This window comes from Salmo trutta, chromosome 9, assembly GCF_901001165.1.
Source record: "Salmo trutta chromosome 9, fSalTru1.1, whole genome shotgun sequence".
NCBI classification, from domain to species: domain Eukaryota; kingdom Metazoa; phylum Chordata; class Actinopteri; order Salmoniformes; family Salmonidae; genus Salmo; species Salmo trutta.
Window position 1 is genome coordinate 19,578,441 of NC_042965.1, and position 27,000 is coordinate 19,605,440.

General features: G+C 41.5%; 1 protein-coding gene across 2 annotated transcripts in view; it reads right to left on the reverse strand.

The window, feature by feature from the left end:
* LOC115200123 (PDZ and LIM domain protein 2) overlaps window positions 1-23,346 on the reverse strand; it is a 65,158-nt gene extending 41,812 nt beyond the window's left edge. For both annotated transcript variants that reach the window (XM_029762887.1, XM_029762886.1), the window contains exons 1-2: window positions 22,959-23,346; window positions 5,498-5,618 (exon numbers count right to left, since the gene is read on the reverse strand). In XM_029762887.1, coding sequence (XP_029618747.1) covers window positions 5,498-5,590 — 93 coding nt within the window. In that variant the 5' untranslated portion in view covers window positions 5,591-5,618; window positions 22,959-23,346. The remainder of the gene's footprint in view (window positions 1-5,497; window positions 5,619-22,958) is intronic.
* Window positions 23,347-27,000: the final 3,654 nt, after the last annotated feature.

Consider the following 27,000-nt stretch of genomic DNA (forward strand, 5'->3'; position numbering starts at 1 on the left):
CATTCAACTATGTAAAGAAAAAGTATTTAATAAGATTATTTCTTTCATTCAGATCTAGGATGTGTTGTTTAAGTGTTCCCTTTATTTTTTTGAGCAGTATATATATATATATATATCCCACACAGTACCAGTCAAAAGTTTGGACACAACTACTCATTCAAGAGTTCTTTATGTTTACTACATTGTAGAATAATAGTGAAGACACATATGGAGAAAACACATATGGAATCATGTAGTAAGCAAAAGAAAGTGTTAAACAAATCAAAATATATTTGAGATTCTTCAAAGTAGCCACCCTTTGCCTTGATGGCAGCTTTGCACACTCTTGGCATTCTCTCAATCAGCTTCATGAAGTAGTCAACTGGAATGCATTTCAATTAACAGGTGTGCCTTGATAATTTGTGGAATTTCTTTCCTTAATGCGTCAGTTGTGTTGTGACAAAATAGGGTTGGTATGCAGAAGAGATCCCTATTTGGTAAAATACCAAGTCCCTATTAATGGCAAGAACAGCTCAAATAAGCAAAGAGAAACAACTGTCCATCATTACTTTAAGACATTAAGGTCAGTCAATCTGCAAAATTTCAGAAACTTTGAACGTTTCTTCAAGTGCAGTCGCAAAAGCCATCAACCGCTATGATGAAACTGGCTCTCATGAGGACTGCCACAGGAAAGGAAGACCCAGAGTTACCTCTGCTGTAAAGGACAAGTTCATTAGTTACCAGCCTCAGAAATTGCAGCCCAAATAAATGCTTCACAGAGTTCAAGTAAATGACACATCTCAACATCTGTTCAGAGGAGACTGTGTGAAATCAGGCCTTCATGGTTGAATTGCTGCAAAGAAACCACTACTAAAAGGACACCAATAAGAAGAGGAGACTTGCTTGGGCCAAGAAACACAACCAATGGAGATCTGTCCTTTGGTCTGAAGAGTCCAAATTTTAGATTTTTGGTTCCAACCACCGTGTCTTTGTGAGACGCACAGTAGGTGAACGGATTCTCTGCATGCATGGTTCCCACCGTGAAGCATGGAGTAGGAGGTGTGGGGGTGCTTTGCTGATGAGACAGTGATTTATTTAGAATTCAAGGCACACTTAAGCAGCATGGCTACCACAGCATTCGGCAGCAATAAGCCATCCCATCTGGCTTGCGCTTAGTGGAACCATCAGCTGATTTTCAACAGGACAATGACCCAACACACCTTCAGGCTGTACAAGGGATATTTGACCAAGAAAGAGTGGTGGCGTACTGCATCATATGACCTGGCCTCAATCACCCGACCTCAACCCAACTGAGAAGGTTTGGGATGAGTTGGACTGCAGATTGAAGGAAAAGAAGCCAACAAGTGCTTAGCATATGTGGGAACTCCTTCAAGACTGTTGAAAACGCATTCCAGGTGACTACCTCGAAGCTGATTGAGAGAATGCAAAGAGTGTGCAAAGCTGCCATCAAGGCAAAGGGTGGCTACTTTGAAGAATCTCAAATATATTTTGATTTGTTTAACACTATTTTTTTGCTTACTACATGATTCCATGTTTTTTCCTAGTTTTGACATCTTCACTATTATTCTACAATGTAGAAAATATTAAAAATAAATAAAAACCCTGAAATGAGTAGGTGTCAACTTGACTGGTACTGTAAATCCAGACATTTCATAGGATCAAAGACAATGTTTAATTCAATTTTTAAATGTTTAGTATACAGTACAAAGAATTCAGACCCCTTGATTGTTTCCACAATTTGTTATGTTAGCCTTATTGTAAAAATGGTTTAAAAAAAATAAGTCCCCCCCAATCATCACACAATACCCCATAATGACAAAGCAAATACAGGTTTTTTGAAATGTTTGCAAATGTATAAAAAAACTGAAATATCACATTTACATAAGTATTCAGACCCTTTACTCAGTACTTTGTTGAAGCACCTTTGGCAGCGATTACAACCTTGAGTCTTCTTGGGTATGAACTACAAGCTTGGCACATCTGTATCTGGGGAGTTCTCCCATTCTTCTCTGCAGATCCTCAAGATCTGTCAGGTTGGATGGGGAGCGTTGCTGCACAGCTATTTTCAGGTCTCTCCAGAGACGTTCGATAGGATTCAAGTCTGGGCTCAGGCCCTTCTCCCCTGATTGCTCAGTTTTGGCCGCCCGGCCAATTCTATAAAGAGTCTCGGTTGTTCCAAACTTCTTCCATTTAGGATTGATAGAGGCCACTCTGTTCTCGGGGACCTTCAATGCTGCAGAAAATTTTAAGTAGCCTTCTCCAGATCTGCGCCTCAACACAATTCTGTCTGGGAGCACTATGGGCAATTCTTTTGACCTCATAGCTTGGTTTTTTCTGACATGCACTGTCAACTGTGGGACCTTATATTGACAGGTGTGTGACTTTCCAAATCATGTCCAATCAATTGAATTTACCACAGGTGGACTCCAGTCAAGTTGTAGAAACATCTCAAGGATGCTCAATGGAAACAGGATGCACTGGAGCTCAATTTGGAGTCTCATAGCAAAGTCTGAATACTTAGAAATAAGGTCTTCCGTTCTATTTTAATACATTTGCAAACAATTCTAAAAACCTGTTTTCGATATGCCATTATGGGGTATTGTGTGTAGATTGATGAGGAAGAAAATATAGGCTATAAAGTAAAACATTTGGGAAAAGTCAAGGGGTCTGAATATTTTCCGAATGCACTGTATGATAAAACAGTATAATATGTAAGGAAAGAAAATGTAGTGTTATGTCATACGAATTTTGCCAAATCTGTGAAGACTCGAAGCACGAGAAGCACATGAAGAAAAAAAGGCTAAATATTATGAATGACTTTGTAACAGCTCCAAACAGTTGTGCACTAGCTTAGAAAAGAAAAAAAGAAAAGCCCCATTTGTTGTAGCTTAGAGCCTCATCATGTGAGATGTTTGTGTTGAGCCCACCATTGGTTGAGATACCCTGTATTCAAGAACATGTTGTGTCATTTCAAAAATATAAATATTATTCATAGAAGGGACCTATCCCTTCAGACAAGTTTTAATGTCATGCTGCTCAAGTATAGTGAAATACCGTTCTTCAAGCTCTAAACCCAACAATGCAGTAACAAATAACAAAATGTTACACTAAAAATAACATAAGACATACAAATTTTGCTGGTACACCATTGAAATGTTCAATTCTAATTACTTTCAATATGTTTCCCCATGGAAGATTGACAGTATAATTTAAAAACAGACATACCCATTCAAGTCATCATTCTCTGATGTGTGGACCTCCCATCTTCTTTGTAGTACCATTTTAAAGTTTAAATTTAAATTGTATTCACCAGTCAAAACATGACACCCACCCTGTATTCAAGAGCATGTTGTGTCTCAACTGATGGCGGGCACAACACAAAAACATCAGATGATGTAAAATAGGGTCTAAGCTACAACATATGAAAGATTGTTTATGCATTTACAAAATATTATAGAAATTATTAAACAGTTTAACAACCCTGTTTGTAAGCTTGTAAAATTATATATATATAATTATTCCCATTCATATATTTGCCTGTTGTAGAAGTGCTCAGAAAGTGACTTTTTGGACCTGAATGCCAAAACATTCAAGAGATAAAGTTGACCTATTTTTTTTTTTTTCATACCATATCACATAAACAGTTCAGAGATAGATAGATAAACAGTTCAGAGAGAGATATCTATGTGATATGGTATGAAAAAAATAAAAATAGGTCAACTTTATCTCTTGAATGTTTTGGCATTCAGGTCCAAAAAGGTCACTTTCTGAGCACTTCAACAGGCAAATATATGAATGGGAATATTTGTTAAAAATCAAGAAGGGGTGCTATCAAAAAGTGATTGAATTCAAATGGATTTATACAGAACAAAAACACACAACCATACAAAACCCAAATGAGGAGATTAACTCAGGAGTATTGAGCACTTGTGAACAACGGAGAGCAACCCAACTTTTGCGATCGAGAAGGCTGGCGCACAATTAAAGACAGAAATAGGGAGAATAATTTTTTATTTTTTTTAAAAAGACCCAATCAGTGAGGAGGCCACCTTCATAAATCTCCAGCAGAAACATGGAAGGGTGCAGAGAAAATGACAGGCAACAGGGTGTTTGTCCATTTTGCAAAGCAAGAGGGCAGAGGTGCCATGTCTGTGGGTCCACTCGAGTGGCAATTACACGTTGCTGTGGTGACCCACAATGGTGCCTGCCTTTTCTGATCATGGCACGCTTCAATTCACATAAACTAAGGATGCAGCTTTTCTCAGGGGCTATGCCCAGCAGAAAAAGGGGCAAGCTCTCTATTCAGGCCAACAGGACGGGAAAAGGAGGGGCCATCCATGAGGTTTCAGTGCCAAGATGCAACCACTTCAGACAGACCAAAGCCATAGCTGCTTAACCAGAGAGGGGGGGGGGGGGGGGGGGGGGGATCCTGCTTCTCTAATAGGTTTGACAACCACTTTCACTGATGAGGTCTCCCTCTCAGCATGGGTCCCTGTTTCGTTTAAGTGACTGTTTGATAGTTGAGACAATTCCCTGTGTTTCCTGCATGCTGGTGTTGTTGACTAGAGGGAGGAAATTAGAAGGAATACCCATCGTCACAAGAAAGTAGCTATTAAATGGGCTGACAAGAAATTATGCCTTTGAAGTCAACAACAGTACCCCAAAAACACTACGATCTACTTGCATTAAAAGGTTTGAGGAATGATAGAGAACTCCGTGGTAGTGAGGAACCAGGATGTGCAGTGGGCAGAGTGGCTGTGGCAGGCAGGGAGCAGTCTGCCCTGGGTTTCAGAGTGGCTGTGGCAGGCAGGGAGCAGTCTGCCCTGGGTTTCAGAGTGGCTGTGGCAGGCAGGGAGCAGTCTGCCCTGGGTTTCAGAGTGGCTGTGGCAGGCAGGGAGTAGTCTGCCCTGGGTTTCAGAGTGGCTGTGGCAGGCAGGGAGCAGTCTGCCCTGGGTTTCAGTGGCTGTGGCAGGCAGGGAGCAGTCTGCCCTGGGTTTCAGAGTGGCAGGCAGGGAGCAGTCTGCCCTGGGTTTCAGAGTGGCAGGCAGGGAGCAGTCTGCCCTGGGTTTCAGAGTGGCTGTGGCAGGCAGGGAGCAGTCTGCCCTGGGTTTCAGAGTGGCTGTGGCAGGGAGTCTGCCCTGGATTTTCTGATTTGTTTTCAGAGTAGGAGAACTCTATGCTAATGTCTTCCCTTCTACAGCTCCTTCTTCCTGTTACTTCCTCCTCTTGGAAAATCAAGAATAGAAAAACAACATGTGCACACACAGTGGTCTGACACTCAGCAGCACCCCCCCCCCCCCCGTTTCCTCCTGATGTAGCTTTCATTCCAATCTGACTAAATACAGTAGTCAAGGAAACAGGTAGAAGGCAGCCAATGACGATAAACAATGAGAGGAGCAGAGAAGTACAGCAGAGTGAGGAAGTTGAGTTGGCATGCCATGTTTTGCTTACAGAGGATAGGGTGTGACAGACTAGCAGTAAGGCCATTAGCAATTACCTTGGAAATGGTTATCGCCTTCTTGAAGTCCCTTCCTCCGTATATTCTAAACCCCCATGGAGATGGACCAATCAGGTTCACTGTCAGCGCCATCACGTGACCAGAGGTTGCCACCTACTGCCTGTTCAAACCCGAGAGCGAGAGAAAGGAGACGTGAGAACTGCTGTCACCTGACTTCCACTTAACATAACATAACATTGTGTAACCACATCTAAAATGAATGGAAGGAATTCGAAAACCAAAAAGGCACATGACTGACATTGTTGAAGTTCCTGCAAACCAGCAGTTTCAATAAATCCTTAAAATATCCTTATGAATTTTTTTTTTTTATAACATAGAAAAATGTGATATGATACCACAGGATACAAATCAAGTCAAACATTTCTGTTCAGCAGATCCACAGATACCAAATTTATTTTTTCACCATGGACTTATTTCCATTTTATTTTAAAAGGGATCATAGCACAGGATGCTGCCCTTTCCCTAAGGAAGTGTGTGTTTTACAGTATGTCAATGCATCCAATGGGTACAGTATACAATTGGCCCCTATAACGCCATGCCGTTCTCATGCGCAACATTACTGTAGTGTTTATCATTTGCACACGTGTTTATGTTGAGATAGTGACAGCTCCCTCTCCTTTGTAATTCATGCTGTGTTGAGAAACAGCAGGGGTTCAAACTTTAGAACCCAGTTCCTACATTAATATAAAACTATGCTACATTTTATCTCTGGGACCCTCAGGATGACAAATCAGATCAATATTATAGAATATATCAAACCAGTTGCCATAAGTTTCTTGTTATGCACTCAAACAATAGCATGGTATTTTTTCACCGTAATAGCTACTGTAAATTGGACAGTGCAGTTAGATCAACAAGAATCTAAACTTTCTGCCCATAAGACATGTCTATATCCTGGGAAAGTGTGTTACTTACAACAATGTCATGCTAATTACATTAGTACATGTTAGCTCAACCGTCCCGGTGGAAGGACATAGATCCCATAGAGGTTAAAAGTTCATTTGTGGAATTTCTTTCCTTCTTAATGCGTTTGAGCCAATCAGTTGTGTTGTGACAAAATAGGGTTGGTATACAGAAGAAAGCCCTATTTGGTAAAAGACCAAGTCCATATTATGGCAGGAACAGCTCAAATAAGCAAAGAGACACGACAGTCCATCATTACTTTAACACTTGTAGGTCAGTCAATATAGAACATTTTAAAGCTCTTTGAAAGTTTCTTCAAGTGCAGTCGCAAAAACCATCAAGCGCTATGATGAAATGGGCTCTGAGGACCACCACAGGAAAGGAAGACCTTGAGTTACATCTGCTGCAGAGGATAAGGTTATTAGTATTAACTGCACCTCAGAAATTGCAGCCCAAGTAAATGCTTCAGAGTTCAAGTAACAGACATCTCAACAGCAACTGTTCATAGGAGACTGCATGAATCCAGCCTTCATGGTTGAATTGCTGCAAAGAAACCACTAAAAAGGACACCAATAATAAGAAGAAACTTGCTTGGGCCAAGAAACACGACCAATGGCCATTAGACCGGTGGAGATCTGTCCTTTGGTCTGACGAGTTCAAATGTGAGATTTTGGTTCCCAGTAGGTGCACTGATCTCCGCATGTGTGGTTCCCATCATGGAGGTGGTGGTGTGATGTGTGGGGGGCTTTACTGGTAACAGTCAGTGATATATTTAAAATTCAAGGCACACTTAACCAGCACGGCTACCACAGCGATACACCATCCCATCTGGTTTGCGCTTAGTGGGACTATCATTTGTTTTTCAACAGGACAATGACCCAACACACCTCCAGCTTGTGTAAGAGTTATTTGACCAAGAAGGAGTGAGGGAGTGCTGCGTCAGATGACCTGGCCTCCACAATCAACTGACCTCAACCCAATTGAGATGGTTTGGGATGAGTTGGACCACAGAGTGAACAATATGTGGGAACTCCATCAACACTGTTGGAAAATCATTCCAGGTGAAGCTGGTTGAAAGAACGCCAAGAGTGTGCAAAGCTGTCAAGGCAAAGGGTGGCTACTTTATATATTTTGATTTGTTTAACACTTTTTGGTTACTACGTGATTCCATGTGTAATTTCATAGATGATGTCTTCACTATTATTTCACAACGTAGAAAATAGTAAAACTGGTACTGTGTGGGGGCACACACATTATTTTTTGCCTGTTTATTTTGGAATTAATACGTGTCACATATCAGTTTGCAAACAATGTAAAAAAATATATAAAAAATAAATAAACAATTGAGTTAATAAATCCATATACAAACATGGTCTATTTTATACTTTATTAAGTAAGGCAGTGCTTTCTGTGGTGGTGGGGCAGCCAGCGGAAAATATGGAGTGTAGGGGTTGGTAATGTTCTCTAGTTGCGCCGTGATTGGCTCAGTGTTCTGTCACTCATGGGGACACTACGTCGACACAGAATCTACAGGGAGAGCTCAAAAAAGCAAGCCCCTTGGGTGCTGCCATAGATTTAGATTAGAAGTGCCCATTCAAGGCTCAACGTTATTGCCCACAGATAGATTTGACGTAATTTTATCCACCGTAGCTTTGATTGGCCTGATCGTCGCAACATCATACTTTCAAAATCTTAGCTAGACAAGCAGTCATCATGAATCAAGTCTACAATCTACTGGCAAATCCTTTTCATATGAAGAGAAATCATAGATAAAACATATCGGTGCTCATCAGCCATTAGACAAACATTACACAAGTTCGAAATCACAAATTCAACAGTGAGTGGTTTGGAAGGAATCAGTGGATAACTGCAAGCATTGCAAAGCAATCACTAGCCTGCTATTCAGTGGTGTGGGTGTGTGGTCCAAGTCTGGGTTTAAGGGTCTCTTTTCCAAGCTTAAAAGGGTAAATATTCACATGCCATAAAAAAAGGTTGAATACATTGACCAGTCGGTCAATCGAGAATAACTTCTGCCGCATTCAAAACAACGGGAAAGTCGGAAATCTTAGACTTCAGAGAATTCAAGACAACTGGGAACGAGCCCCGTCTGGGAATATGCTTTGAACGGTCATCCAACTTGGAATTCCAAGTTGGGAACTCGGGCCTCTTTCTACAGCTTCGACCTGAAGATCACTGATGTCTTGATTCGACAAAGTTTTTTTCCAGGTTCCAAGTTGACTTGAAAGCACCATGAATCCAGAGAACGCCAGACTTTGATGACAAAATGTGCCCTCAAGAAGGACCGCCGTGCCACCTTCCTGTTCAATTGAGCACAGTACAACAAGGCGAGTCCAAAAATGTCTTGAATGCTGCTGCATAAATGATGTATTATGCCAGGGAGATATGTATACAGTAGCTAAGAAAGTAACACTAAGTGTATGTTGTGTCGTAAGCTGTTAGTAGTCCATGTGCCTCACCCTAATAAATGTGTCCCCCCCTCATAACATGGCCTACTGTTTGACTTGGTGGTGCACATGTAGCCTATAGCCTGTTTTAGAGAAATATTCTAAGAGCATTCATTGTCTGCTTATATGTCCCCTTTATTTATCCTACGTTTCGAACTTGGTGTACAGGGAGAGTACTTGTAAGAATGACCCATGTTCTGAATTCGGTTGCTGTACATTTTAAAAAGAACAAATAGTTATATTGACTACGTCCATCGTAAAAGGCAGTAAATGAGGCTGAATGAACTGTTTCACTCCCAGACAAGACTCCGCTGATAGCCAGGTGTAGCAGTTTTAAGGATTCATTCCATGGTGCTGGAAAGAAAGCTCTGCTGTTGGGACAGCTTTATGTAGGCCCTAACAGTTTGTGGGCACCGTTTGTCACCATTATAGTGCAATTAATGTATTGTTGTTTAGTGCCTTTGCTGGCATGCATCAACATTTTGGGGGGGGAGCTTGCCACACCAAGATTTAAAATGCCAAAAATCACCAGTGGAGGGCTCAATGAATTCAACTTCACTTAACTGACAGCAACCTAAATTGCATAACATCGAGTTAAATATAGAAAAGAAAGCACGCTCAGTCTTGCAAATACTTGTCTTGTGTAATTAGGAAGTTATTGTGTTCAAGTCCCTGTTGAAATCTGTTCTGTATACAGCCACAGAGAGTTGGAGTGGACTGGTGACTAAACAGGTTTGACCCAGAAACAAAATGCTGACAAATCCTACATCAAAAGGCTGACATTTCCCAATTCTGGATTCGGACGTCGTTATGCAACTATATAGCATTACTGTGTATGTAGGAATTTGAAATGAAACATACTTGGACATATCAGTATCTGAACCTTGGCACACCACGTGGCAACCTTTCTAATCTTATGTCTAGCAGGACTGAATGAACAACGCACATGGATGTCGTCCCTGGTCTTAAATCTTCCTGTAAATATGATCTGTCTAGTTCCATATACCATAGTGCTACCATTGAGGTGGTCATCTATCTTTAGGAGCCAAGGCTGGTTCCACAGCCACCCAGGCAGAAGCATAGCAGACAGTGAACCCAGTCAGGATCTGGGACATCTCTCCCTCCTTAAACTGGCCTGTTTCAGCCATCTACAGCTGTCTGTACATTCCACAAGGTTTTGGGACAAGCAGCACTAACCAACCCAGTCATTAGCACAGTCAGGCAGTTAGTGGGGTTACCAGGCTCGCCATCATTTACAGGCCTTAATTGCTGTGGCCATGAGAAACAGCCGAGGCCCCTGCTGTAATCCCTGGGGACAGACACTAAGGTTCCCAGCCTCTGGGCTGTTCAATTAGTCCGACGGACCAGGATCAGCAGCTCTCCACTGGAGCCATTATCAACAAGGCACAGCGCTAATTCAGTGTTAATGGACCGACTTCTCTGTAAAACTGCTTGCTATTGGCAGCGTAAGGGTCATAACTGTTTGCTATTGGTATAGTCTGTCAGATCAGTTGAGGTGAACGTGAGCTATTGACCTGAAATTCTGTTGTTGGTAAACAGATCATTACAGTAATATAGTCACACTTCAGGTGTTAACCCCATCACTCCAGAGACCCAAGTATATATTTTTGTAATAAAAAAAAATTAAAAAAAATCCGCTTTTCATTTATCTGCATGTCCAGCCCTTATATTTAGCCACACAATTAAGTGTTTACCATTTAAAATGTTTAGGACAACCAGGCTACAAGTCGAAAACAAAATGCTATAAAAATCAGCTGCATTCAAGAGTTTTATTGACAAATGTCAAAACAAATAAGGGCCGCCAAAGCAAAAACCTGATAAAAAGGAATTTATAGGAATGCAGTAAGTACAGATATTGTTTGCTGAATGGGAAATGAATATTCAACTAGTCAGTGACAACTGTGTGGAGTTTTGAGTTTGTGACAGCAACTATAAGCTTATAACAGTTTTAGACACTGGGTCTCAGCTTTCCATAAGTAGCTTTTAATAGTTTGTAGCGCAAAATTATTCAGACTCTACAATAGGGTTGGGCGGTATTCAGACTTTCATATCTTCATACTGTCCTCTCATTCCGAGAGTTACGGTATTACCGGCTTAGTACACAGGGGGGTGCCAAAAATACAAAAAAAGAAACGGTGGCAGTCTTACCAGAATGTTAACAAAATTAGCACAAATAATAGCACATTTCTGGAGGCTTCAAGCTAAATATGCAAATGAGCACAAAATGAAAATAAACAAAATTGCAAAGACGGACAATCCAGCACAAAGTTATACATATATAGGTAGGAGCTACTGAATGTGATTTTTGGCGAGGTTGGTCATTTACAAGCGAATGTAAATGAGAGACATTGCAAATTTACAAAACCGACATGACTGAAGGAAGAACAGTACTGGCTCTGGAGCAGCACGTGTAGATGCGGTGTCTGTGTTGCATCTGACGTCGCTAGGGAAACGGGCATCCCTGCTCTGAAAAGATAGGGGAGAAGCAGACAGGGACGAATCCAGAGGAGAAAAAAATAATAATTAAAAAAAAATTAAAAAAGGGAAATCAAAAGTTCGCAGTGGCAGCTGTACAGATAACTCATCCAAAGGGCTTTGACTTCTCAAACACGGCAAAAAGTGAACTATATTATGCCTCTTCACCTAATTAAAATTCAGCTACTTACTCGGATAAGTAGCATGTTAAATTTAGGTGTCTCGTTAATGCAGAATAATTTGTTTTTCATTAAGGAAAAAATTAAATGCATAAGCAATATCTTCCTGCGTTTTTTTAAACGCAGCTCTAAAATGCTTCTTAATGTAATTTCTGTTCCGCATCAGTGCCTCTGATGCACTTCACTCAGATGAGAATTCAAGAACGGGCATTCTATCAGCAGACGGTAGTGATCAGTGTTGCTACTTTTCTCGGTGTAGCCAGCCTACTTTTCTCCAGTAAAATGCAAGATTAACTTTAAGCAAAACATTAGGAAATGTAGCTGGCTACATTCTTTCCATCATAAAGCTTCCCGAGACAGTTTCTGCAGAATTTCTTCCGTTGTGCAAACCCACAGTTTCATCAGCTGTCCGGGTGGCTGGTCTCAGACTATCCCGCAGGTTTAGAAGCTGGATGTGGAGGTCCTAAGCTGGCGTGGTTACACGTGGACTGTGATGGGGAGGCCGGTTGAACATGCTGCCAAATTCTCTAAAACGAAGTTGGAGACAGCTTATGGTAGAGAAATTAACATTCAATTCTCTGGCAACAGCTCTGGCGGACATTCCTTCAGTGAGTACGCCAATTGCACTCTCCCTCAACTTGAGACATCTATAGCATTGTGTTGTGTGGCATTTTAGAGTGGCCTTTTATTGTCCCCAGCATAAGGTGCACCTGTGTAATGATCATGCTGTTTAATACATTTCTTGATATGCCAAACCTGTCAGGAGGATGGGTTATCTTGGCAAAGGAGAAATTATAACAGGGATGTAAAAAATAAAAATAAAATTAAAAAAAGTGTGCACAACATTTGAGAGAAATAAGCTTTGTGTGTGTATGGAACATTTTTGGGAGCTTATTTCTGCTCATGAAATATGGGACCTACACTTTACATGTTTATATTTTTGATCAGCGTATATTATGAAGCTTACTGCAGGCCCCCAGTTGAACCAGTCATGTGTTTGTTTGTAAATAGCACAATGGGAGAAAGCAGGAGCAGGTGAGTCCAGCTGTGTATTGACAGGGGCACGTTTTATATTGAAAGTCAGCTTTTTAATTGTAACTTCAATTGAATGATCAATGAAGTACAACTATAGTTTCCATCGCAGAAAATACATTACTGCAACACATTCGGCAGAAAATAACTTAATTGTCATCAGATGACAACAGAAGTACATTACTTGGCTGGGAGCCACACAAGTAAAGGAGCTTACAATGAAAAACCAAGGTCATTTTTTGAAAAGAAATGATGCATTGCATTCAAATTTCTAAATGCAGTTGGCTGATGTCAACATTTTGAACAGAGTGCACCATGGTGGCGGTGGGGTTATAGTATGGGCAGGCATAAGCGACAGACAATGAACATAATTGCATTTTGAATGAACAGAGATAGAAATATCGTGCCATCACCTCATGTTTCAGCATGTCGCAAGGATTTGTACACAATTCCTGGATGCTGAAAATGTCCCAGTTCTTCCATACTCACCAGACATGTCACCCATTGAGCATGTTTAGGATGCTCTGGATTGACGTGTACGACAGTGTGTTCCAGTTCCCACCAATATCCAGCAACTTCGCAGTCATTGAAGAGGAGTGGGACAACATTCCACAATCAACAGCCTGATCAACTCTATGCAAAGGAGATGTGTCGCGCTGCATGAGGCAAGTGGTGGTCACACCAGATACTGACTGGTTTTCTGATCCATGCACATACCTATTTTTTTAAGGTATATATGACCAACAGATGCATATCTGTATTCCCAATCATGTTAAATCCATAGATTAGGGCCTAATGAATTTATTTCAAGTGACCGATTTCCTTATATGAACTCAGTAAAATCTGAAATTGTTGCATGTTGTTTATATTTTGTTCAGTAAAAATAAATGTGACAGATTAAACCATACTGTGGCTATTTCCAAATATCCTAGTATACCGCCCAAGCCTATTCTACAGGCGTTTTTGTAAATAGACCTGACCCCAGGCCCCTTTGGGATCTGCCCAAGTATCATAAACACCACTCTAGCTCAGCCCCTGTTAAATCACACAAACTAATATCGAAGGAAAAGACAAATCCAAATGGTACAACCCAGAAGTCTAGCTCTAAAACAATGTTTAAAAGGGGTTAGTAGTCCAAATCACACCAGCTTTGCGGTTGGTAAAAAAAAAAAACTGGATTATTTTATTCTGGTGACATCTCCCTGCAATGGCGGTGCAATAAAAAGCACCCACACTACGGGGAGGAATTAAAGTAACGAAGTAATACATCTGGCTCACATGTCTTCACTCATCAGGTAACCAGAAGTTCATTATTAATTGGCCGCAGAGTGTTGGTCCAGTAACAGAAAGGTTGCTGGTTCGAATCCCTGAGCAGACTAGGTGAAAAATCTGTCAATGTGTCCTTGAGCAAGGCACCCTAATTGCTCCTGTAAATCACTCTGGATAAGAGTGTCTGCTAAATGACTAAAGTGTACTTACAGTAGGAAATAAACTGGTAGGTCCAGTGATCAAATACCTCACTTCCGCTGGGCTACACCTGCCTACCAAATACCAGGGACATTTTATCAGCACTTTATATGCAGTATCATCCAGAGTTTCAGTTGTGAAATTTGGTGTCAAAGGTAAATGAAGCAATAATGAGTTCGATAAAGGCTGTGGAAATCAACTGCACAGACAGACTTGAAGGCTGCATTCAGTTTCAAGTGGGGAATGATCCATCTGAGGAGAGTTAAAACTGTCATACTCAAATGAAAAAGCCCCCAGGCACTTGTCATGTTTTTGAGTGAGCAGCCCATCAGGGTAAAGGTAGGACACACACACACACACACACAGGACAGAGCAGAACAGCTCAAGTATCCTGGTGTTGGACTCCAGACTGTTCCTCACTGCTCAAACACGCACTGCATGGTGCCAGCGGTGTTCAACAGACAGGCAGATTAAAATCAATTAGCTTTAGCCACTGGTAAGCCTGGGTTACCGACTGTACACTCAGCGACTAGCCTCTTCTATACACAACATGGAAACGCTTCCTAGTACACAACATAACACAGGGGCAGGAGAGGGTCACTGCTGTCAACTTGGTAGAGCGAGATACAGGAGTGTCCACTTGTGGCACTGACTCTGGGGCTTGGTCTTGGGATGGGAGTAACCTGGAGACCAATTCACCACCACAAGTGCCATACCTTTGACACAATGCAACTTCCTGTGAATTCTTCTTTGTTTACCGTCACTTCAAAACTACGTAATTGTGAAAGTGGGTGTGGGTCCTGCTAAAACAGGTCTGTGATATTATCTACAATTTAGCAGAAGTAAGTATAGCAAGATAATGCTAACACACCTTTGGGTGAGTCTTTGGTTTCATGTGCACGTCACTAAACCACAATTATGGCAGGGTTTCTCTATTCTGATTGATGTGCTTTAAAGATGAGTCTTGTTGGCTAGCACAGAGAAGATGCCAGGCCTGGATATGAACATGTCTGTTTATGCACCATGCTCAGCTCACACTCCTCACCTTTCCCCCTGGTTACTACAGAACCAGGTTTTACACAGGCCTTTTTCCTGGAAGTCAGCGACAAAATTGATTGGAGCAGAACTTTTTGGTGCTAATGCAGAGGGAATGGCATGATTCAATCTGCAGATGTACTTCATCTCAACTTGCTTCTGGCTGAACTTTAATGCAGAGAAACACACAGATCCATTGCTGTGGTTGAAGCAGAATGGTCTGGGTATGATTCACACATGGAAATCTCTCGCTTGTGGCAATTTACCTCTGAACTTTCCATAGCCTTTGTGAGTGTTCTTGTCTTGCTGATGTCCTGTAATGTTTTCAAGCACACTCCCTTTCGTGAGGACTGTGGCTGATGGACACCCGTCCTGCCGCCTGCCCTGAGCCGCCTGCCCTGACACACACACCCATTGAATAGAGAGAGGAATGCCATGGAAAGCCTCTCCCTGTGTTAAATGTGGAATTACATTCTCAACATTCTAACACTAATCACACGCAGTGACTTCATCAAGTAAAATTGCCATCACTAAGGTGATGAGGACATATCAAACAATAACAGAATAGATAAGAAAAGAATGGGGTGTTGCTGAAGGGAGATGAGTGACTAAGATCTTCCTAGGTTGAGTGAGACCTATATTACCATCTAATACTGAGCTGCAGGTTACTCCCTCTTAATTAAAAAGGAAAACTTGACAGTGTTTATATTTAGCCTAACATATCTCCAATACATCTCTGGAATTTCAATGTCATTATGAATTTAACCTTCTACGCAAGGGACATAATTGTTTTATCAAGGTTCTTTATATACTATCCTAAAAACAACCATGCCACATAGCTAGCAGCTAATGTTACTACTGTACTTGGTACAGTAGCCATGGTTGTGTCAGTTGTGTGGCTTCAGAGTGCACTGGCTCCACTTCTTACTCCCTCCCAGCAGCATCATCTGAGGATCATGTTACTGGTGTCATCACTATACAGATTGCTGTAGGGAGTCAGACCCCCTCATCACATCCCCTACACAGACCATATTAACTACTGCTGTACACACCTTTTCTATTTTTATACTGTCCATACACAGTGCCCTCAGTAATTATTGGGACAGCAATTTCTTATTTTGGCTCTGTACTCCAGCGCTTTGAAGTTATACAGTGACTAAGGAGTTAAAGTGCAGACTGTCAGCCTTCATTTGATGATATTTTCATCCAAATCAGGTGAACCGTTTAGAAACTAAAGCAGTTTTTGTAAATAGTCCCCCCCATTTTGAAAGGGACCAAATGTATTGGGACACATTTAATTATATGTAGTCATTAAAAAGTAGTCAACATTTTTGTATTTGGTCCCATATTACTAGCACGCAATGATTACATCTGGCTTGTGACTCAAACTTTTTGGATGCATTTGCTTTGTTTGCGTTTCAGATTATTTTGTGCCAAAAAAAATGTATGAATGGTAAAATAGAATATGTTTTAAAACACTTACGTTAATGTGGATGCTACCATGATTACGGATAGTCCTGAATGAATTGTGAATAAATTGTGAATGATTGAGGAAGTTCGACAGACAAATATCACCCCCCAAAAATTAAATAAAAAATAAATTGTTAACCTCCAGTTATTGTAATGGTGAGAGGTTAGCATGTCAACATTACATGTAATCATGGTATCTATCGAACATCTCATTCCAGAATCATGGGCATTAATAGGGAGTTGGTTCCCCCTTTGCTGTTATAACAGTCTCTAGTCTTCTGGGAAGGCTTTCCATTAGATGTTGGAACTTGCTTCCATTCAGCCACAAGAGCATTAATGAGGTCGGGCGATCAGGCCTGGCTCACAGTCGGCGTTCCAATTCAGCCCAAAGGTGTTTGATGGGTTTGAGGTCAGGGCTATGTGCAGGCCAGTGAAGTTTTTCGACACTGATCTCGATAACCCATTTCTGTATGGACCTCACTTTATGCATGGGGGCATTGTCATGCTGAAACAGGAAAGGGCCTTCCCCAAACTGTTGCCACAAAGATGGAAGCATAGAATTGTCGACAACGCCATTGTATGCTGTAGCATTAAGATTTCCCTTCACTGGAACTAAGGGGCATAGCCCGAACCATGAAAATGAGCCCCAGACTATTATTCCACCTCCACCAAACTTTACAGTTGGCACTATTTATTCAAACAGGTAACGTTCTCCTGACTGCCAGATGGTGAAGCGTGATTCATCATTCCAGAGAATGCTTTTCCACCGCTCCAGAGTCCAATGGTGGCAAGCTTTACACCCCTCCAGCTGACGCTTGGCATTGCGCATGGTGATCTTAGGCTTGCATGCGGCTGCTCAGCCATGGAAACCCATTTCATGAAGCTCATGATGAACAGTTATTGTGCTGATGTTGCTTCCAGAGGCAGTTTGGAAATCGGTTGGTAGGACAGATACTTTTTTACGCGCTACGTGCTTCAGCGGTTCTGTTCTGTGTGCTTGTGTGGCCTACCACTTCGCGGCTGAGCCGTTGTTGCCCCAAGACATTTCACAATAACAGCACTTATAGTTTGACCAGGGCAGCTCTAGTATGGTAGAAAATTGACAAACTGACTTGTTGGAAAGTTTGCACCCTATGACAGCGCCACGTTGAGTCACTGAGCACTTCAGTACATGCCATTCTACTGCCAATGTTTGACTATGGAGATTGCATGGCTGTGTGCTCGATTTTATTACACCCGTCAGCAACGGATATTGTTGAAATAATTGAATCCATGGATTCAGCTTAGAAATGTCCTTGTTTTTGAAAGAGAAGCACAATTTTTGTTCATTAAAATAACATCAAAATGATCAGAAATACAGTGTAGACATTGTTAATGTTGTAAATGACTACTGTAGCTGGAAAAGGCTGACTTTTATGGAATATCTACATAGGCATACAGAGGCCTATTATCAGCAACCATCACTCCTGTGTTCCAATTGCACAGTGTTAGGTAATCCAAGTTGCTCATTTTAAAAGGCTAATTGATCATTAGAAAACCATTATGCAATTGTTAGCACAGTTGAAAACTATTGTTCTGATTAAAGAAGCAATAAAAAAAACTGGCCTTCTTTAGAAAAGTTGAGTATATGGAGCATCAGCATTTGTAGGTTCAATTACAGGCTCAAAAGTCAGAAACAAAGACATTTCTTCTGAAACTCGTCAGTCTATTCTTGTTCTGAGAAATGAAGGCTATTCCATGCGAGAAATTGCCAAGAAACTGAAGAGCTCGTACGAAGCTGTGTACTACTCCCTTCACAAAACAGCGTAAACTGTCTCTAACCAGAATAGAAAGAGGAGTGGGAGGCCCCAGTGCACAACTGAGCAGGAGGATAAGTACATTAGTGTCTAGTTTGAGAAACAGATGCCTCACAAGTCCTCACCTGGCAGCTTCATTAAATAGTACCCGCAAAACACCAGTCTCAACGTCAACAGTGAAGAGGCGGCCAAGGCAGAGTGCAAAGTAAACACTGTACCTCAGACTGGCCAATAAAAAGCATAGATTAAGATGGGCAAAAGAAGACAGACACTGGACAAAGGAACTCTGCCTAGAAGGCCAGCATCTCAGAGTTGTCTAATGGGCCTCTGTACGCGTTTCCAGCTACAAAAGTCACTTATAACATTAACAATGTCTACACTGTATTTCTGATCAATTTGATGTTATTTTAAAAATTGACAACAAAAAAAAGAGCTTTTCTTTCAAAAAACAAGGACATTTATAAGGGACCCCAAACATTTGAACAGTAGTATGCATGTACAGTTGAAGTCAGAAGAATACATACACTTAGGTTGGAGTCATTAAAACTCGTTTTTCAACCACTCCACAAATTTCTTCTTAAACTATAGTTTTGGCAAGTCAGTTAGGACATCTACTTTGTGCATGACACAAGAAATGTTTCCAACAATTGTTAACAGAGATTATTTCACTGTAATCACAACTCCAGTGGGTGAGAAGTTTACATACACTAAGTTGACTGTGCCTTTAAAATAGCTTGGAAATTTTCAGAAAATGATGTCATGGCTTTAGAAGCTTCTGATAGGCTAATTGACATCATTTGACTCAATTGGAGGTGTACCTGTGGATGCATTTCAAGGCCTACCTTCAAGCTCAGTGCCTCTTTGCTTGACATCATGGGAAAATCAAAAGAAAATCAGCCAAGACCTCAAAAATTGTGGACCACCACAAATCTGGTTCATCCTTAGGAGCAATTTCCAAATGCCTAAACGTACCACGTTCATCTGTACAAACAATAGTACGCAAGTATAAACACCATGGGACCACGCAGCCGTCATACCGCACAGGAAGGAGATGCGTTCCGTCTCCTGGAGATTAACGTACTGTGGTGCAAAAAGTGAAAAATAATCCCAGAACAGCAGCAAAGGACCTTGTGAAGATGCTGGAGGAGACAAGTACAAGAGTATCTATATCCACAGTAAAACGAGTCCTACATCGACATAACCTGAAAAGCCGCTCAGCAAGGAAGAAGCCACTGCTCCAAAACCGCCATAAAATAAACCAGACAACGGTTTGCAACTGCACATGGGGACAAAGACAGTACTTTTTGGAGAAATGTCCTCTGGGATGAAACAAAAATAGAACGGTTTGGCCATAATGACCATCGTTATGTTTGGAGGAAAAATGGGGATACTTGCAAGCCAAAGAACACCATCCCAACCGTGAAGCACGGGGTGGCAGCATCATGTTGTGGAGGTGCTTTGCTGCAGGATGGACTGGTGCACTTCACAAAATAGATGGCATCATGAGGAGGAAAATTATGTGGATATATTAAAGCAACATCTCAAGACATCAGTCAGGAAGTTAAAGCTTGGTTGCAAATGGGTCTTCCAAATGGTCAATGACCCCAAGCGTACTTCCAAAGTAGTGGCAAAATGGCTTAAGGACAACAAAGTCAAGGTATTGGAGTGGCCATCACAAAGCCCTGACCTCAGCCTATAGAAAACTTGTGGGTAGAACTGAAAAAGGTGTGCGAGCAAGGAGGCCTACAAACCTGACTCAGTTACACCAGCTCTGTCAGGAGGAATGGGCCAAAATTCACCCAACTTATTGTGGGAAGCTTGTGGAAGGCTACCCGAAACTTTTGACCCAAGTTAAACAATTTAAAGGCAATGCTACCAAATACTAATTGAGTGTATATTTAACTTCTGACCCACTGGGAATGTGATGAAAGAAATAAAAGCTGAAATAAATCATTTTCTCTACTATTATTCTGACATTTCACATTCTTAAAATAAAGTGGTGATCCTAACTGACCTAAGACAGGGAATTTTTACTAGGATTAAATGTCAGGAATTGTGAAAAACTGAGTTTAAATGTATTTGGCTAAGGTGTATGTAAACTTCCGACTTCGTGTGTGTGTGTGTGTGTGTGTGTGTGTGTGTGTGTGTGTGTGTGTGTGTGTGTGTGTGTGTGTGTGTGTGTGTGTGTGTGTGTGTGTATGCATGTAAAAAACACCATCCCAGACTGACAATGCTCATTCTGATATTGCTCATTTTCATATTTCTTATTGGTCTGTGTGTATTGTTAATGTGTTTCTAGGTATTACTGCACTGTTGGAGCTAGAAACATCAGCATTTCGCTGCACCTGCAATAACATCTGCAAATCTGTGTAAGAGATGAGATTTGATTTTAAGACTTCTGAACCACTGAGGCAGTCACAGGAAAGTTGACCACTGCTTTGTCAAGTTGATCACATGCACGTTGTTTTAAATATCCTGTTGCAACGACAAGTCTCTGCAGCTCATTCAAAGTCTAAAGCCATGCCAGGCAGTGGTTACACACACACACAGCTCTTACAGAGAGGAGAAACAGACAAAGACATGGCAATTGATGTTTCAATTCAATAGAAATGTCTAAGTATTTAAAGGATGTCAACATGAGCCAGTCACCCAGTGACACTCGTCTGTTTCAGCTAAGACAGCAACTAAGAAAACCCCAATGCTCGAAACAAGAGAACAAGCAACAGTGAAGCTTTCATCATATAAACTCCACCTGATTGCATCTGTGTGTAACTTCCTCCACAACTGCAACTTCATGCATGTTGCTCCTTGTGATTCAGGACAAAAGCTCTACACAATAGAGCCTATAGCAAACATCATTAGTGTTGTTCATATAAAAAAAAAACAAGAGGAATGGCCAAATATATATACTGTTTCCACAACAGCTTAAATTAGATGGCTACTGTCCTACATTCTCCAAAAATGTAGGCTACTACTTGTCCAAAATTACTGTGGTCTGTTTTGTCCCTGGACTGTTTGTCTGAACTGTTTGTGCTATGGCCCTACACACTAAGAACAGCAGAACCATCAGGAAATAGACACAATTGAAAACAAGAGGAGGGGAGTTGGGGGCAGCAAGCACATGAAAGGCTGCAGCGAACAAACACAATGGAGAGTTACAGGTACAGTGCAAACAGCAGGGAGGGGGAATGGGGCAGGGGGGGTTGAGTGGGGCTTGGGTTGAGAGCAACAGTTTTGGGAAACACTTCCAGCTTTTTCCCACCCATTCAAAATGCCCAGTAATTAAATCTACCAGTGTTAGAGTGGTATTTTTGTTGTTGTTGCAATTGTGGCAGACGGGAAGGGGGTTGTGAGTTCGCCTTAAAAATCAGTCCAGCACGAGAGAGAAAAATTGCCAGTTTTTCAGCAAATTTCCTGCAACTACATTTTGCCATGGCTATTTCTGTGTTCTTATGCTCAAACATAACAAAACCAATGGGGACTCCAATCGGGGCCCCTGGGCATGTACCCTGCATGCCCTGTCACTAATCCAGCCATAACAAAAATACTCCTAAATTCATCATTAGGGAATTTTCATATCTCCTTGACTGTCTAGATTTTATTTAGGTGATTTCTAGTTCTTAAAAAGATGACATACATACATACACACACCCATACATACACCCATACATACACACACCCATACATACACACATACATACATACATACATACATACATACATACATACATACATACATACATACATACATACATACATACATACATACATACATACATACATACATACATACATACATACATACATACATACGAGACACACTTTCTGTCTGGGTAAAGTCATTTAAGTTTACACTGAAGCATTTTTCTATCCCAAAAATGTGTGTGTGGTGGGAGTATAAAGTATACAGTGGAAGTATAAATGGTAGGATATAAATCTTAACTCAATATTAGATTGTGTGTTTTGCTATTTACACATTAGGAAAGCAATCCGATTGGTATCAGATATACCAAAGAATTGGCAAAATATCTAAATTAGGCCACCTGTGTAAACACAGCCAATGAAATCCAAAATGATGTTGGTGGCAACTATTCCTTCTTTTCAGTGACAGTTAAGAAAACTCGGTCAATCCAACGGGTGGAGGTCTGAGACAGGCACAGTCAAGCCTGTTGTGAGTTTGGGTATAAATCCAAGATACACAAAACATTGTCCTGGTTCAGATGGCTTGGGGCACTGTGGCTACATTAACACAGGCAGCCCAATTCTGATCTTTTTTCATCAATTGGTCTTTTGACCAATCAGATCATTAATTGGACAGATCAGAAATGGGCTGCCTGTTAACGGAGCCTTAAATTAGCAATCAAGCGAATAATTACACAAACCAAGGTGTACAGACAATTTGACAGCATCAACAAGAACACTTGTATCTAATGTTTGTAGGTATAGGCCAGCATAAATTGCATACATTATTTCTTATCGTTTGTCTAAATAAAGTGAATTGAGGCCTAATTGAATCAAATGATTGATCCCTAGCCTATAGCCTAGTGCGAATTGACCGGTAATGGGAGACATACAGAAAGTAGCCTATTACACTTACCTAAATCAATCCAGTTGGTCAATAAATCAGTGATAGTCGAATTGTGTCCGTACACCGGCAGATCCAACACCGGGGCTCTCCCGATGAATAATAGCCTATCACAAGTCAAAAACTCATAGACAGTACTAAAAGAGCGCAGGACCAGAAACACTCCACCCCTTGCGCGCAAGTCGCCTCCAAAAATACAGAAAAATTAGGTTTTCAATGTCCGTTCTATCTGCTCACAGGTATCGCAGCCTTCTCTGAGAGCAATTCGCGCTACTATGTTGTTAGTGTGATGAAAAACCTCTGGGTCTGAAAAGAAGACTTCTGAAATGGACTTCTATTGCTGGGTATTGGATACAGAAGTGATATGAAACCACCTGCGGTCACCCATATAATGGCTCGTAGTGCCACGTGCTGTTATGAAAATAAAGGCACGAGCACGCTGGGCGTGTCGGTGATACTGGAAGGGTGGGTGATAATTGAGATATTACATAGGGTAATGGCTAGAAGAGATCCAGCTTTTGTCAAATGAATGCCAAAATGTGCATTTTTCTGCGTTTTAGCTAACCCTAACTAGTTTTCTAACCTTAACCCAATTCTCATAACCTGCTGCGTAAATTCTAATCTGCAACGAAAATTCAAATCTGACGTTAATTTGACAAAAACTTGATCATTCTTGCCTTGACCAGGCCATAGGGCCTTGCACATTTGTCTTAGTGCGCCATCTGCAGATAATACATAGCATTACAAAATTCAACTGCTCCATAGGGATCCCAAAATACAATAGGTCTAAATATGCCTACGCCTACACATGCCATCCAGCCAAGGTAGGTAGGGGATACTGTAGGTATGCATAGAATGCAAGATTTGCAATTGGTACAAGATTTATTGAATAGCCTAAAGGTGCAGAAAGTAGTGACAACTGCATTCATGTACTTACAAGAAAATACACTTCGGCTTAATGTCACTTCACACTTAACTTGTAGCTAAATGAATTGGCTTGAGTCAGCCCAAACTTGACATAAAGTACCATACCATCTGTTCCACTCCATCCAACCTGAAAATCTGAAACCAACTGAGCTTCTGTGTCAGGAAGCATGCACTATTAATATAGGCCTACTATTCCCATAACATTTCCTGTCAGGTTGGCCTAAGTATGTTATCCCTACTGGCCTCTTACATTACCATGTTGGCACAAAAAGACTCAATACATGGATGTGTGATTGAAAAATGACAACAAGTACACTCTTTTCGGCTGTCCCCATAGGATAACCTTTTGAAGAACCCTTTTTGGTTCCAGGTAGAACCCTTTTGGCTTCAGGTAGAAGCTTTTTGGGTTCCATGTAGAACCCTTTCCACAGAGGGACCAAAAATGGTTATCCTATGGGGACAGCCAAAGAACCCTTTTGGAACCCTTTTAAGCGTGTAGGAAAGCAAAACATGACAATAAACACTATTATGAGAATTGCAAACTTTTCTTAAAACTAACCTCCCCCTTGGCTGCAGGGACAATGGATAGCTCTTGCTGAGCAAGTGCATACAGGCAATCACCTGGAGAACAAAGAATGTCCAAAGTGATTGGCCACTAGATAATTAAAGATGCGTTCCAGATCGAGGTTAGTTTGACTTTTAGCCATTAGTTCTGAAAGTAGGACACACGAGCCAAAACGGGCCACTGAAAAATTGTCCACAATTTTGTATAATGTCATCGATTTTGTATGATATGCTACATCCTGCTTTTTTTGTGTGTGCAATTTGCATGACATGTTACGAATTCCAATTTGTACAATATGTTCAGAATTTGTAAGTGCATTTGTACAATATGTTACTAATTTGTGTAAGTGCTTAAGGTCCCATTCTACTGACTCTTGAACGCTTTTCTTGAGCCGCCTACTGTAATGGTTAGTGAAATTACTTTCAGAGTGGTTGCAGATCCCACTTTTCTGGACCCCTCTTCCCAACAGCCAAAGGTCCCGAAGCTTCTGCTCATGTGCAGGATTCTCTACTTTAGTTTACAGGCTACTCTGGAGATTGGGGCATAATTTAATAAAGTTAGATGAAAAATGAATCAATGTCTACAAGTTCCCATAATGATAGTAGGCCTATTCTACATAACAGAACTGAATATAATAGCATAGTATAACGTCACTGTATGAAGCAAAAAAAATATGATGAGATTTTAGGATGTTTGTGTGAATGGTCGCATTTTTCTGCCAAACCACCGACGCGACCCCTTACCAAGGACTGTGGGCTCTCCCTCTCCGTGGCCGACGTGAGTAAGACATTTAAACGTGTTAACCCTCGCAAGGCTGCAGGCCCAGATGGCATCCCTAGCCGAGTCCTCAGAGCATGTGCAGACCAGCTGGCTGGTATGTTTACGGACATATTCAGTCTCTCCCTATCCCAGTCTGCTGGCCAAAGTTGGCCACCATTGTTCCTGTACCCAAGAACGCAAAGGTAACTGAACTAAATTACTATTGCCCTGTAGCACTAAACTTCTGTCATCATGAAGTGCTTTGAGAGACTAGTCAAGGATCATATCACCTCCACCTTACCTGTCACCCTAGACCCACTTCAATTTGCTTACCGCCCCAATAGATCCACAAATGATGCAATCACCATCACACTGCACACTGCCCTATCCCATCTGGACAAGAGGAAAACCTATGTAAGAATGCTGTTCATTGACTATAGCTCAGCATTCAGCACCATAGTACCCTCCAAGCTCATCATTAAGCTTAAGGCCCTGGGTCTCAACCCCGCCCTGTGCAATTGGGTCCTGGACTTCTTGACGAGCCGCCCCCAGGTGGTGAAGGTAGGAAACAATATCTCCACTTCGCCGATGCTCATCACTGGGGCCCCACAAGGGTGTGTGCTCAGCCCCCTCCTGTACTCCCTGTTCACCCTTGACTGCGTGGCCATGCACGCCTCCAACTCAATCATCAAGTTTGCAGACGACAAAACAGTAGTAGGCTTGATTACCAACAACGACGAGACAGCCTACAGGGAGGAGGTGAGGGCTCTCGGAGTGTGGTGTCAGGAAAATAACCTCTCAATCAACAAAACAAAGGAGATGATCGTGGACTTCAGAAAACAGCAGAGGGAGCACCCCCCTATCCACATCGACAGGACAGCAGTGGAGAAGGGGGAAAGTTTTAAGTTATTCGGCGTACATATCACTGACAAACTGTCAGGTCCACCCACACAGACAGTGTGGTGATGAAGGCGCAACAGCGCCTCTTCAACCTCAGGAGGCTGAAGAAATTTTGCTTGGCACCTAAAACCCTCACAAACTTTTACAGACACAGAATTGAGAGCATCCTGTCGGGCTGTATCACTGCCTGGTACTGCAACTGCACCACCCACAACCGCAGGGCTCTCCAGAGGGTGGTGCAGTCTGCACAACACATCACTGTGGGCAAACTACCTATCCTCCAGGACACCTACAGCACCCGATGTCACAGGAAGGCCAAAAAGATCATCAAGGACAACAACCACCCGAGCCACTGCCTGTTCACCCCGCTACCATCCAGAAGGCGAGGCCAATACAGGTGCATCAAAGCTGGGACCGAGAGACTGAAAAACAGCTTCTATCTCAAAGCCATCAGACTGTTAAACAGCCATCACAAGCACAGAGAGGCTGCTGCCTGCATACTGACTTGAAATCATTGGCCACTTTAATAAATAGAACACTAGTCACTTTAATAATGCCACTTTAATAATGTTTACATATCTTGCATTACTCATCTCATATGTATATACTGTATTCTATACTATCTATTGCATCTTAGCCTATGCCACTCTGACATTGCTCATCCACATATTTATATATTCTTATTCCATTCCTTACTTAGATTTGTGTGTATTAGGTATTTGTTGTGGAATTTTTAGATATTACTTGTTAAATATTGCTGCACTGCATTTCACTACACTCACAATAACATCTGCTAACCATGTGTATGTGATCAATAACATGTATTCAAAACAACACTGTAGGCTACTTCGAAACAACACTATGACTCAAGAAGATCTAAATGCATATCCCCATGAAACTGAG